At 50.9% G+C, this 12,975-nt stretch overlaps 4 protein-coding genes across 4 annotated transcripts; 2 read left to right on the top strand and 2 right to left on the bottom strand.

Moving 5' to 3' along the window:
- Positions 1–537: 537 nt before the first annotated feature.
- Positions 538–2,376, bottom strand: M430DRAFT_97424 (hypothetical protein; the record flags this gene model as incomplete). Its single annotated transcript, XM_024870036.1, has 3 exons — positions 538–607; positions 665–1,556; positions 1,611–2,376. 3 exons carry the CDS (start codon positions 2,374–2,376, stop codon positions 538–540), a joined length of 1,728 nt encoding a protein of 575 aa, XP_024723294.1.
- Positions 2,377–2,680: 304 nt separating this feature from the next.
- Positions 2,681–4,932, top strand: M430DRAFT_135999 (hypothetical protein). Its single transcript, XM_024862434.1, has 3 exons — positions 2,681–2,747; positions 2,797–3,541; positions 3,594–4,932. Exons 1-3 carry the CDS (start codon positions 2,698–2,700, stop codon positions 4,773–4,775), a joined length of 1,977 nt encoding a protein of 658 aa, XP_024723295.1. The 5' UTR covers positions 2,681–2,697; the 3' UTR covers positions 4,776–4,932.
- Positions 4,933–7,022: 2,090 nt separating this feature from the next.
- Positions 7,023–9,265, top strand: M430DRAFT_48838 (hypothetical protein; the record flags this gene model as incomplete). Its single annotated transcript, XM_024868020.1, has 4 exons — positions 7,023–7,181; positions 7,246–7,303; positions 7,416–8,122; positions 8,303–9,265. 4 exons carry the CDS (start codon positions 7,023–7,025, stop codon positions 9,263–9,265), a joined length of 1,887 nt encoding a protein of 628 aa, XP_024723296.1.
- Positions 9,266–10,765: 1,500 nt separating this feature from the next.
- M430DRAFT_136005 (hypothetical protein) lies at positions 10,766–12,798 on the bottom strand. The gene is made up of 7 exons (XM_024862435.1): positions 12,635–12,798; positions 12,469–12,522; positions 12,355–12,406; positions 12,251–12,304; positions 11,733–12,194; positions 11,204–11,686; positions 10,766–11,145 (listed from the first exon to the last, which is right to left on the bottom strand). The coding sequence occupies exons 1-7, from the start codon at positions 12,666–12,668 to the stop codon at positions 10,971–10,973; spliced, it is 1,314 nt and encodes a 437-aa protein (XP_024723297.1). The 5' UTR covers positions 12,669–12,798; the 3' UTR covers positions 10,766–10,970.
- Between the last annotated feature and the right edge of the window lie 177 nt (positions 12,799–12,975).

A 12,975-nucleotide genomic window follows, 5' to 3' on the forward strand; every position in this document is an offset into this window, starting at 1 on the left:
TTTTGCGCTTGCAGTTGTTATGAACCATAATACCATCCGCTCAGAAGTCGCGATGGAACGGGATTACAATAGGAAGCTCTCACCCCTCCCAGGAGAAGCCGCTGTTTGCATGGTCTTTCGAGAGTTCTCATTATTCTGTAAACAATAAACTCTTTCAAGACAAGCACCTCCGCTCCTGCCGCAATGTCCTTGCCCGTCTGCTTGCATACCTAAGGTAACCACGATGGATCTGTGGTATACAATCGCATGACACTACAGCGATCTAAGTTCAATGTGAGTGAAGCTTATCAACTGTTGCTCAGTCTCAAACCATGTCTAAGCAGTTCAAACAATGCAGGCCAGGGTACTCATCGAGTTCGAATTCAACATATTCAACACCTACTCCGTTCTCCGTACTCCTTTCAGCCCCTATTCGCTAGCGAGTCTCGCCCTTGAGTTCAGCCAGGGGTTCGAAATCAACACGTCATAATCCTCGAGGCAGGTTCGTAATACCCTATAGCTCTATACTGGTCCAATGCAGAACTGTAAACGTCAAGTTCAATAAAACATTGGGTGGATCTTCCCGCTGGCCCGGTCGAGCAACCTTGCTGGGAGAAGTTCCTCATATCTGCGAACAAATCAGTAGAGTCTAGGAGAGATATTCCAACCATTGAGGGAAACTTACACATGCTTGACCCACTCAGCAACAACTTTTCTGGTAACAGCCGGGTCAATGATTTCTTCGATGCCGAATGCGTTTGCAGTCCGCACAGGATTCATAAGTCTCGTGTACTCCTCTTCCAGTTCTTTATACCGCTCTGCTCGTTTATCGGGCTCTAAAGCCCTGAGCTCCGCGGCATGACCAACTTCAATTCCGCCGTCCAGGGGCAAGCTTCCCCATTCTCCACTAGGCCAAGCAACCCTCATACGGGGATTTCGACAATCCAGCATGATGCCCCCTGCTACGCCGTATACCCTCCGAGTGACCACGCTAAATACAGGCATTGTAGTAGAAAAATAGGCAGTGGCTAGAGCAACGCCGTGTCTCATCGTTGCTGTTCGTTCGGCGACCGTTCCAACGGCATAGCCTGGTATGTCGACAAATTGAACCAGGGGAATGTTAAAGATATCACAGAATTTTAGGTGCCGGGTGATCTTTTGACTTCCAGCAGCATCCAACGCCCCGGCGTTGACCTCGCAGTTTAATGATACTATGCCAATAGGTCGACCAGCTAGTCTTGCCAGACCAACGATGGCTGTCGTCCCCCAAAGCGCTCCGATCTCAAACCAGCTACCAATATCGACCACTGTTGTAATGATCTTCCTAGGATCATACATTCGTGCCTTTCTTCTGGGTATGATTGTTCGAAGCTCTTCACACCGTCGATCGGCTGGATCCTCGGATGTTCTGACGGGAGGTAAAGAACCTCCCCAGTTTGGAAGATAACTTAGAACTGTGCGTAATTGCTCGAAGCACTCTTGCTCATTGGCGGCCAGATTATCGATAGTACCATTCGTGCAATGCATACTTGGCCCACCCAGGTCTGTAAGACTTAGACCTTCCTCAAATGTTGCACCTATTGACAATAACTCAGTAATTGATTGCTTGAGAGATCAGATCGGCAACTAACCAGCAACCACTTTAGGCCCCGCATTGAACAAGGACCCCACATCCGCAGCCATGACCGAGAAGTGGCAAGCAACCACCCTTGCAGCACCCAGCCCAATGGCAGGTCCAAGGACTGCCCCCAAATTCGGGATCCCCATATTCAACTGCTGAACCAGAAACTCAAACGATGGCATAGGAGGGATATAAGAATACCCCGCCGTCTTTATCGTAGTGACGCTGCCCCCTCCTGAGCTACCGTCCACGAGCTTCACAATCGGTAACTTGAGCGCAATCGCCAGTTTCTCCATATAGATAGTCTTCTCCATCAACGCCCCATCCGCATGACCCGCTCGAATCGAGAAATCATCCGCGGTAAAGACGACCTTGCGCCCCCGCAACATGCCAAAACCCTGTACATTATTGGACGGGACATAGGAAATAGGTTCTTCTTTCGTGCCAGACAGTTTCCTCCATTTTACGGTCCCGGAGACAGATCCAACCTCGTAGAAACTCCCTTCGTCTAGAAGCTGCAGGACTCGTTCTCGCACCCAGAGCTTGCCGGCTTGTTTTTGTCGCACGTAGCCTCTGTTCTTAGCATCGGGCGTGTTGGCGATGGTTCGGAGGGTGTCGAGCTGGCTCAGGATGTCGGAATAGTCTGCTGGAGGCTCGTCTTTGGTTTTGGCTGCGCGCCGTTTCTTGGGCGCAGCTACATGTCCAGCTAGCTGAGAGAGTCGTTGGGAGGGATTGATGAGAGGGGAGGGAGATTTCGTGTCATTGTCGTCAGACATTATGAACTATGTAGCCAGACGAGAGGAGATTCAAGGCAATTGCGTAATTCTAAATATTCAACGCATTTTGAAAAGAGGTCAAACGAATGGTAATAACTTGAGGTGACGTTGAAGATGCCTCGGTATCTACCAGTTACCCCACGTTTTCTTTGGCCCGGGGGAGGTGGGGCGCGGGGTCGGCTCCTCGATTCGACTGACGCCGTGATTCATGTTCTTCAATCACTATTGTTTCTATGGAGTTAGATATCTCTGCAATCTATATTGATGTAAAGACCTGTGTTTTATAGATATACTTTTCATCGGTGCACTCTCGCCTTCATTATGACGTATCCATCACCACGGCCGATAAGGCGGCTTCTTGTTGCCAACAGGTGCTCTACTACCAATATCATATATAGAATCCTACTAACCCATCCACAGAGGAGAAATTGCAACAAGAATAATATCCACAGCTAGAGAGCTAGAGATAGAAACCTATTCCATATACACCACCGACGACAAATCTCATACCCTCAACGCGACCCACGCAATCGAAGTGAGATCCCCAGCTTCCTATCTGGACATCTCAGAGCTTGTACTACTCGTCCAGAAACACCACATTGATGCTGTTCATCCTGGTTATGGGTTTCTTTCTGAATCACCTGAATTCGCTCGACGGATGTGGGAAGAAGCTGGGGCTTTGGTTATCGGTCCTGGACCTGAGACGCTGGCGAGGACGGGGGACAAATTGCAAGCAAGATTACTGGCTGAAGAATGCCACGTCCCTGTCTTACCCGCACTACCAAATCCAACCAGCGAAGTTGCGGACCTGAAAGCATTCGCATCCTCAATTGGGTATCCGATCGTTATTAAGGCTGTCGATGGGGGCGGAGGTCGCGGTATCAGGATTGTAAGAAAGGAAGAGGAGCTGGCTTCCTTGGCGAGGAGAGCTTTACAGGAGAGTCCGAGTGGGAAGGCATTCGCAGAGAAGGCGGCTGTAGATGGCTACAGACATGTTGAAGTTCAGATTATTGGCGATGGGAGGGGAAACGTGAGGCATCTTTGGGAGAGAGAATGTAGTATCCAAAGACGGTTTCAAAAGGTTGTTGAATTTGCTCCAAGTTCAATACCAGCTCGGAAGCTTGTTGCAGATGTGATCAATGCAGCCTTGAGAATGGCAAGAAAGGTACCTACGACCCCCCCTTAATATGCTTCAGGCGGAGTGTTGAGTGAAATAGGTCAACTACTCTTCCTTGGGAACCTTCGAGTTCCTAGTCCGGCCATCACCGCCAGAATTCTACTTCCTCGAAGTAAATCCCCGTCTTCAAGTAGAGCACACTATTACCGAGTCCGTGGCTATGGGAATCGACCTCGTCAAAATGCAACTCCTCCTAGCCCAAGGACGCCCTTTCTCCTCTCTCTCAATTTCGAATTTGCCCGAAGATCCTGAAAACCCTCCACCAATACACTCTCTCCAGCTCCGAGTCACTGCTGAAGACGTCTCAAACGATTGGTCATTGAGCGTTGGTAAAATAAACTCCTTTCGTTTTCCAGCTGGGAACGGCATCCGAGTAGATACCCACCTTCTCCCATCGCAAGCCGCAGTCATCGGAACGGACTTCGACAGCCTAATCGCCAAAATTATAATCACCGCTCCGAATTGGGAAGACGTAGTGAGGAAGGCAAAGCGAGCATTAGCTGATACATACATCGACGGTATCAAAACCAACCTGGATGTTCTCCGAGGCATCATAGCCAGCGATGCATTTGCAAACCAAGTCTGCGATACGCAATGGCTAGAGACCCAACTGCCTCACCTTCTCGAATCCGGAAAACAGATCACCAGTGCCCTAACCCGCAACTCTCAAAGCCTAGGTCCTCCTTCTCCTCCCCCAAACAGCATCGCAGCTTCTTCAAACGTTCTTTTCCGGAAAGGCGACGCGTGGGCTATATCCCTAACTCCTGAAACCACGCAAAGTTCCGCAATTGGGGAGTCGATACCTAGTCATCTGCAAGTGACTCGGGTCCTGCGCAACGATTTCCCAACTTCTCTCACTGCGCAGATTACATATACCACGCCTGCTACATCCCCAACTTCTTATCTGCTGACGCTCGCGTCGACGACTGCCTCCTTCGGGTCCATCTCTAGCGCGGCGACGCACCGACGCGGCGATCCGGCGAATCGGAATCATGTTATTATCCCTTTTGCGGGGAAGCTGATAGAGGTGTTAGTAGAAGAGGGAGACGAGGTGCGGACAGGCGATGTGGTAGCTGTTGTAAGACAGATGAAGATGGAGTTGGAGATTAGAGCATCTCGTGGGGGTAAGGTTATCTGGGTGTTTAAGGGCGAGGAGGGGGATGATGTCGGAGATGGGGTTTTGCTCGCTGAGCTGGATGATGCTAGCGCGTCAAAGCTGTAAAGGGTACTATGAGGGAATGGGGAGGTAGAATATCCCATCCTCTATAACTATACTTGTTGCATACCTAGGTAAGGTAAGAATGCCGAAGAAGGCCTACCTACCTAGGTAGGTAGTTTTGTCAGGGGCAAATATCACGTGAAATCAAATGAGATCTCGCACGTGACAGCAGTCTTGATTGAGTGCACTTGTATCAGTACCTAGGACTGTAATTGAACTAGGCGCACTGGAAAAGTGTTTCTCATACAGTAAGATTTCTAGCTCGGGGATGGTGTTTGGCTTTTGGTATATACCTCTTCGCCACAGCCGCAGGACCTTGCCGTGCTTCAGCGAGCGGTTGAATTGATACCGGGAATTTGCTTCAAGCGAACGGCGACGAGGGAAGAAGATAGCTATTCACACTTGTGATTATAATGTAATTATAGTAATAATTACAATACTGGGCCTTTTGTTACAGGAATGGATACACAGTTGCGCGGCTAGCGCGTCAATCCGCAATCCTGCCAACGTTCGATTGCAGTCTCCTGAATCCGGACACGGGTGTATGGATATCTACCATATTTTATATTTTCATATTAAGCGGCGTTTTGCAAACACGCAGACGCGTGTTGCCGCACAATGGCTGATGGATTCCGCGCCAAGGAAATTGGATTGCCGACCTCCTCAAAGGAGACTCGTGGAAACTGGTGATGTCGGAAGAATACTTGCGCCCCCTCTGAGTGGGCTCGGTAACAGGGTGAGAGGGCGTTGATCGTTGCCCAGTCCAGCCTCTGAAACACAGCGGATATGGTTTAAAGCGCAGTACGAATCGGCAAGGTTGAGAGCCCTGCCTCCGTCATCATCGTCATGTCATGATGCAGCCTGTTGTAGGAAAGGAGGTGGCGGATAAACCCCTAGCAGCCGCCTCATATCTATATAGGTACCTGGCATCTTCAGGAGAAGAGGAGAACAGTTGGTTCTTCAGGATAATCAGCCCCAGGAGACGGTCTTTATATGCAACGGGGAGCGTGGTACACAGCACAAAAGTGGTAAAAAGGGGCAGCGTATGACAGAGGGTTGTCAACTTGATTCAGCCACGGCCTTGCTGTCGGTTACGCCTGCGCATGGAGCCGTACCGGTTAGATGTGGTTGTTGATAAAGAGTCGGAAAGGTGCCATGTCTGCGGGATCCCAGACACAAAGAAGATGAGCACCAGAAAAGGGGATTCGGAATGTGTGGGACGGGGCGTCGACGGGCAGAACTCGTGGCTCTCACGCCTCGCGCACATATTATTGCTGGGACAGACGGACAAGTAGTTACGACAGCGCGGCAGCAGACAGGGGAATCGCAGTGGACTATCTTCCAAGAGTCGTGAACGATCAATCGCGGCGCGAGCTCGTGGATGGGTTCAAAGCTATTTGTGGGTAAGAGGCAGCTTGTACGTAAGCTGCTAGGACGAAAAGTATTAAGAAACAGCAGCGAACAAGATAGGAGGAGGTTCTTACAGAGCAAGTCATAATAAGCAAGTTGTTTGTTCCGCTCTGTAGCTCCTCGTTGGCCGTACCGGTTGAGGCTCGAGAGGTGGCTTCCAATTGCTTCCAATGGCTCTCTTCTGTCGCTGTTGATAATATTCCGCTCGGACAAGATCCCATCTTCTTCACCTGCTCCGTAGATCCTAGTGGGCGAAGGCGAAGGCATAGAGTGGACCCCTACCGTGTGCTAGAGACACTGCTATTCCGTAGTTGCTGACGACTGGTTGACAACATAATGATGGCTGTGTCCTGTCCTGTTTTGTATAACTCCTCGACGCAGGAGAACAGACGTCCGCGTTGCCAGAGGAATTCCCGGACCAGCAATACTCGCTCGATATATACTGTAAATACGTAAATGTGCCTGGTTTGCCGTCCCTGATTAAATGCGCGTTTCCTCCGTTTATAAACTTATACCCTTATTTACTATTAAGCACTTAAAAGTACCCGAACGCGCTAAACTTTTCTCATCCTTGACAGGAGATCCCAAATTGCTTCCAACCTGTCTTTGCTCCACCGTCTCTCCTTTTTCTTCAACCGTTCCCGTCACGACGACCGCGAAGGAGGGTTTTGAATTGCTTCATTCATCAGAGCCAGTTCTTCTCAACTGTGTTCTGCCATTCCCTCCTTCTCATTCGTTGCCTCTCCCCTCCTCTTCCGATCTGGGAGCTCTCGGCATCCTCCACGACACCCTCACCTCAACCTCAATAGACCGCGCGTTACACTCGCATCTTCCTGCAAGATGTCTTCTACCGGCCAGAGCCCACAGAGCAACCTTGATCGATATGTGGTTATACACGTCGCCACTACCTGTGACGAGCACGGGGTCTACGTTACCAAGGACTCCGCAGAGGTGATAGAGCTCGGATGGATCCTGCTCGATGCAAAGACCTGCGATGAGGTGAGCTCTCCTATCTGTGCCAGCTTCCCCTCTCTAGAGCCTGCTGCTAACCTGCCACCCCCAGCTTCACCGTGAAAGTGTCCTCGTCAAGCCGATCAACACCCCCATTACACCTCTGTGCAGTGAGTACTCGAACGGCACAATATCCCCCAATATCATACAAGCTTACAAGCTCCTTCCCATACGCCCCTTTAGCATTGGCCGGGGACATCTGCTGATATTGTTCTGCTACAGCGAGCTTGACCACTCTCACCTGGGAGCATGTTCGGAATGCAGGAACCTTCCGCGATGCTATCAACCGGTTCGACGCCTTTGCATCCGAGCATCTGACCTCTCAAAATCTTGACTTCTCCTTCGTCACTCTCGATTCCTGGGATCTTCGTGTCCAGCTTCCCCGCGAGGCTCGTGACAAGGCTGTGGTCTTGCCTCCCTATCTCCAACACTCTCGAACCTTTGACCTTCGAACCGAATACCAACGCTGGCAACAACACCACCCGGAATCCCTGCCTTTCGGCCCCTCAATGTTGTCAAACATCTGTGCAGCGCTCGAGGTTGAGCCTGTTCAGGCGAGTGCCCCGATCAAGCACAACTTGCCATTCCACCTGCAAGCTCTGGCACCGGCTTCTCCTCGTCGCGCCATGGAGGAAGCCGTTACACTTGCGAGAGTTCTAAGAGGCTTGATCCGCAAGTCCCAGCCTCCTTCTGAACACCCTGATGTGCTTACGAGACCTATGGACGCTCGTGCTGATGTTCGAGCTTTCTTGTCTGAACGTAGCAAGGTGCTCCACATGGCAGGTCTTCCTCATGACACTACCCAATCTGAACTTGAGAGCTGGTTCACCCAGTTCGGCGGACGCCCTATTGCCTTTTGGACCCTCCGTACCCCAGATCAGCATAAGCCTACTGGCTCCGGCTTTGCCGTTTTCTCGTCGCATGAAGAGGTCAGCCCATCATCTCTCACCCAACTCTATTTCTATTGCCGGAATTGCAATTCCTATGTAATCGTGGTGTCAGCGCCCCACGAATATATTCTCCTTCTCTATGATAAGCTTCTCCAACTATCCCACCATAACCTTATCAAATTCTTTCGTTTTCGAGGTCATTGTCTAACACCACACCAGGCCGCTGAGAGTTTGTGCATGAACGGACGTGCCCTTAATGAGAAGGCCATTGAGGTCTCCCCATCGTCCAGCCGCGTTCTTGACCGCGCTGCGGAGATACTAACCCCCTTTCCGCCTAGTAAGAACCGACCTCGTCCCGGAGACTGGACTTGCCCTTCATGTGGCTTTTCTAACTTCCAGCGACGAACTGCCTGCTTCCGTTGTTCATTCCCCGCTATGAGTGCCGGCCCCGGTGGAGATGCGATGGGTGGATACGGTGGAGCATACGGATACGGTCCGCCAGCAATGATGCCTCCACCACAACACATGGGCCATCACGGTGGTCTTGGTAGCCACGGTGGCGGAAGGATGGGCGGAAGTGGTGGTGTTGTTCCGTTCCGTGCCGGTGACTGGAAGTGCGGCTCAGAAGGCTGCGGATACCACAACTTTGCCAAGAATGTCAGCTGTCTTCGTTGTGGCGCGAGTCGAGCTGGTGCAGCTGTTGTGGCTGATTCTGGTTATCCTTCTCCAATGGATGCCCCTTCAAGCTACGGCGTCGGCCCAGGGTCGATGGCTGGTACTCCTGGCCCAGGACCCTTTGCTTCTGCTGCTGGAGCTTTCGGGTCCTCTGGTGGCTATGGTGGACAACACTTTGGAGGGCCTCCAAGCACCTACGCTCTCCCGTCTGGTCTCGGCGCTTCGACCGGGCCCTACCCCGGGACCTTGAACACCCACTTCGGCCCATCTAGCGGTGCGCACTCAGCCGGTCCTTTTGATAGCCGTGCTGCAGAAGTCGCATTCCAATCGGCCAGCAACGGCCCAGCTTCAGCCGGCCCATCAAACAACTTTTATTCCAACCAAGGAGAGAGTGATCCCTTCGCATTCCTCTCTTCCGGCATTGGGAACTTGTCAATGAGCAGCGGAGACGCTCGCCAGAACGGTGGATCAGCGCAGCTCAATGCCCCCAGCAAGTCTCCCGCCTAAGCGTTTAATCCGCTATTTGGTGCCCATTCCCCTTTTATAGTCTATGCATGCGTCTCGACTCTTCTTCACATGCTTCGCTATTTTTCAGGACGGCTCTGGGGTTTGAATGAAAGGTAGATTGCATTTGTTTGTAGGAGCCTGGTGGACTTGTTACAGCGGACTAAAAGGCGATCTGCACATTGATTTGGGATATGCTAGGTGGCAGGTTGTGTGGGCGGTATACAGACAAAAAATTGGAGGAAAGGGGAAAAGAAATTGCTGATCACGACGACAAAATTTGGACACTGTATGGAGGGCGGAGTTCTTTTAATGCGGATGGTTCAGGCTATACCACGGGCAACGGAAAGTGATCGATCATTGCTTGGCTTGGCTTGGTGCATAGCGAGGGAGTGAATACAGGAAGGAGGACGGCTCCTATTCGATTTCCACATGGCCTTGTTCTTGTTGTCTGCAAGTGTGCTGGTTCTGCGTCTGGGCTTCGATTTCGACGTCTTTATCCTGGATCCAATTTATTCTCGCACATACCTTCCGTCTCTTCTTCAGTCATGCGTGGTCCGCACCGTTGTGACTCGAGAATCAAAAGCGTGGCATGGCATCTGACGGGCGATCTATGGACAGAAGGACTGGGACCAGGCGCCTTTTGCGTGCAGCCGATACTCAGTTCCTTTCCGTCCTTTGTATTTTGAAAATTTTCTCTTATTTTTCCTTGTGTCATAATTCTCATTCTCATTCATGTGATCTTCCTTGAGCGATGGGCCGATAATTCCAAAAAGGGGCATACGTATGGATCGGGGTTCTGGATGGACGTCTGGAGGCTGGTTTGCGGAGCGGGAGTGGAGGTGTTTGGTTGGTTGGTGATGGGGTGGGGGTCGAAAAGCCGGGCTGGGATGGGTGGATCATGCTTCATTTGTCTTCTTTCTTCTTTCGTGTAGTTGATTCTCCTTGTTTTTCTATTTCTCATCTTTTCCCAATTTCCGTTCTTCTCCTTTTTTTAAACCCCTGTTTTTGCCCCCTCTTCCTTTCTTTGGCGGATAGCTTGACGTGATGAGGCAATGAGGTGTTGGGGGAGCTTGGATTGCTTGAGGGAGGGAAGGCAGGCAGGCAAGAATGGCAATTGCAGTAGATAGATGGCAGTGGGTTGCGCACGTAGCTCACGAATATATAGTGTTAAATTCTGAGATCACGACGACCATGTGCTCTTTAATTGTGATCATACGTGACTTGAAGATGGAGGCTCTAGTATTTCGAGGATGTGCGCCCTCCAAGGCAGGAACACAACAGGTTGCCGCGAACCAACCTACCTACCTATCTTACCTTTCTTTAGTGATCCAGACATTAAGTACATCATACAATTCACAATCAGATCCTCACGGTAATAGCACTAAGAGTGACGGGATGATACCATGTTAAAAAAACACTTGATTGCACAAGCAGGTGAGATAGATAGATAGCCCACATTCAGCGAGCCATCAGATTCCCCATTTCATTTCTTCTTGCCTTAAAAAAAACGCCGGAACCTCAACGCATGGATGCACGTAAACTCCGTTTTATAGCTGGCCACATACACACAAGGATTCCCATCCCTTCCTCCCATCCTTGCTTCTTCATCTTTCTCTCTCGTTTTCTGCCCCTCCGCGGGTATTACAAGTATCTGTCTGGTTGGCAAAAGCAAAAACCTAGTAGCTTGGCTGAGGGCGCGAGAGGCTTATCGCTCAAGCTCATCCATGGGGATGTCGTCTGTGTCTTTGCCTACGATGGACTCGGCGACTTTCCAGATCTGGATCAGGTTGTCTTCGGCGGCGCTGCAGACGACCCAGGGTTCGGTCTGGTTCCAGCTGAAATCGGCGAGGTGGTTGGTGTGGCCGCCGTGCATGAAGAGCCTGTTTAGTGTCAGCTTGTTGAGAGTACTATATGATGGATATTTACGAGTTGACTTACAGCTCGGGAGGACCATCCTCTTGATCGTCTGGGAGTTGCTCCTCTCCGACTCGGCTCAGGTCCCAGAAGATCACTCTGCGATCGTAGCTACCACTACCGAGAATGGCCTCTTCGAAGGGGTGCCAGGCCAGCGATGTAACTGCGTCTTGGTGGCCTTCGAGGGTGTGAAGCCTGTCGGTCAGGTTCCTCAGATCCCAGAGACCAATGGTCTTGTCGGCTGATGCTGTTGCCAAGACAAATTCAGAGGCGGGATTGAAGGCTATCGCATTGATAGCATCAGTGTGGCCGTGGCCTTGAACTGCCGATTTGTTGTTCTCTGGCTGTCTGACATCCAGGATCTGGAGAGTCAGATCATCGGAGACGGTTCCAATCAAGGATTTATGCAATGGGTGGTATTGAACGTCATTGACGATAGAGGTGTGGTGGGTATATACGCGTGAAGCCTTGACGTGATTGTTGTTCGTCTGGATCGTTTTGAGGTCCCTGGAAAAATGAGCCAATTGTAGAGGAAAAGGGGTTTCTAACTTACCATAAGCGAACAGTCTTGTCTTCGCTGCCAGTCGCAAGCTTTCCAGCTTCATGTGGACTCCACCCCAAACCAAAACCCTCCTTCTTGTGACCTATAAGTTCAGCTTGTGGAGACACAACACCTTTTGGAACGCTACTATGCTTTGTGCGATCGAAGACCAGTACTCGTCCATCAACGCACATTGTGGCTATGATGTTAGGATTTTGCGGCTGGTATCTCGCCTTGTTGACCTCCCCGGGATGATCTATCTTCTGTTCGATGTTCATCTTGATCGCAACCTGATCGCCAGATGACGAGTTTCCGTAGCCACCAATTTCTCCGCGCTCTTCATCATAATCGCGGGGGTTAGGGGTGACGGTCTTTGGAATCTCGACGTTGGCGATTTGCAGGTAGTTCTGTGCACCGTTCGCAGTGTGGGTGCCAATAAGGAGCCGGTGAATGGTGTAATTCTTTCCAGGAGGTCTGGATTGCGGATCAGCTATGCTCTCGTAGAATTTGTATGTTCTGGATCAACGCACTCTTTGCGATCAGGAAACCATTGGGTTGTCAACGTAGGCCATTCGAGCGCAGTACTTTGCCTTGTTAGCTGGACTTTACGCTCCTTGATGATTAGTCTGCTCACCTCAGGATCATATCGTAGAGGAAGGGGCTGTTCTTCTTCCACGTCTTGTATTCTGACATTGGAGGATTAGCTTAGACCTGGCCTGTTTGCCGAGATAAATGCAAATGTATGTACCTTCATTGACGATCTTCTGCTCCGTATCCTCATCTTCGGTGTCTGGACGGTTCACTGTAAGCTTATCAGCCTCTGCGCCCTCCCGTTTCCTTAAAGAAATAGCCAGTGCAGCTTGCGCCCCGCGGAACTCTCCACTGTACTATTCAGGAGCTACGAAAGCACTCACCGTCCATGTCGACGTCTGTAGAGTCCGGCGCCATGTTGGTAACAGAGGATAGTCACGTTGGCAAATAAGCTGATGGATTTCCCCAACTAACCCAAGGAATTGGGGTGTGAGAAGGGACGGTTGATCGAAGTGGTGTTCGTGGTGTTCAAGAAAAGCCATCCTCCTCAAAGACGCGCCGAAAGCGAGTCGCGTAGAGTGCTGCTCGGCTGTCTTATGTAATAGCGGGAGGCGGCCGCTAGCGGGTTCAGCACATCTGCCTTGCCTCACGCCTCGCTGGCTTCGAACCTTCGAACAACCACACAAATTGACCACGACGGCGGCGAGTTGAGGAAGAAGCAGGT

This window comes from Amorphotheca resinae (assembly GCF_003019875.1).
Source record: "Amorphotheca resinae ATCC 22711 unplaced genomic scaffold M430scaffold_3, whole genome shotgun sequence".
NCBI lineage: Eukaryota > Fungi > Ascomycota > Leotiomycetes > Helotiales > Amorphothecaceae > Amorphotheca > Amorphotheca resinae.

What these genes read in the sequence shown, in the direction of transcription:
- M430DRAFT_136005 (XM_024862435.1), bottom strand. Translation starts at nt 12,668, where the DNA reads ATGGCGCCGGACTCTACAGACGTCGACATGGACG. An exon ending in CTCTACGATATGATCCTGAG is followed by an intron (nt 12,305 to 12,354) that starts GTGAGCAGACTA and finishes AACAAGGCAAAG; the next exon opens with TACTGCGCTCGAATGGCCTA. An exon ending in TGGTTTCCTGATCGCAAAGA is followed by an intron (nt 12,195 to 12,250) that starts GTGCGTTGATCC and finishes TCCGCAATCCAG; the next exon opens with ACCTCCTGGAAAGAATTACA.
- M430DRAFT_135999 (XM_024862434.1), top strand. Translation starts at nt 2,698, where the DNA reads ATGACGTATCCATCACCACGGCCGATAAGGCGGCTTCTTGTTGCCAAC. An exon ending in CGGCTTCTTGTTGCCAACAG is followed by an intron (nt 2,748 to 2,796) that starts GTGCTCTACTAC and finishes ACCCATCCACAG; the next exon opens with AGGAGAAATTGCAACAAGAA. An exon ending in CCTTGAGAATGGCAAGAAAG is followed by an intron (nt 3,542 to 3,593) that starts GTACCTACGACC and finishes TGAGTGAAATAG; the next exon opens with GTCAACTACTCTTCCTTGGG.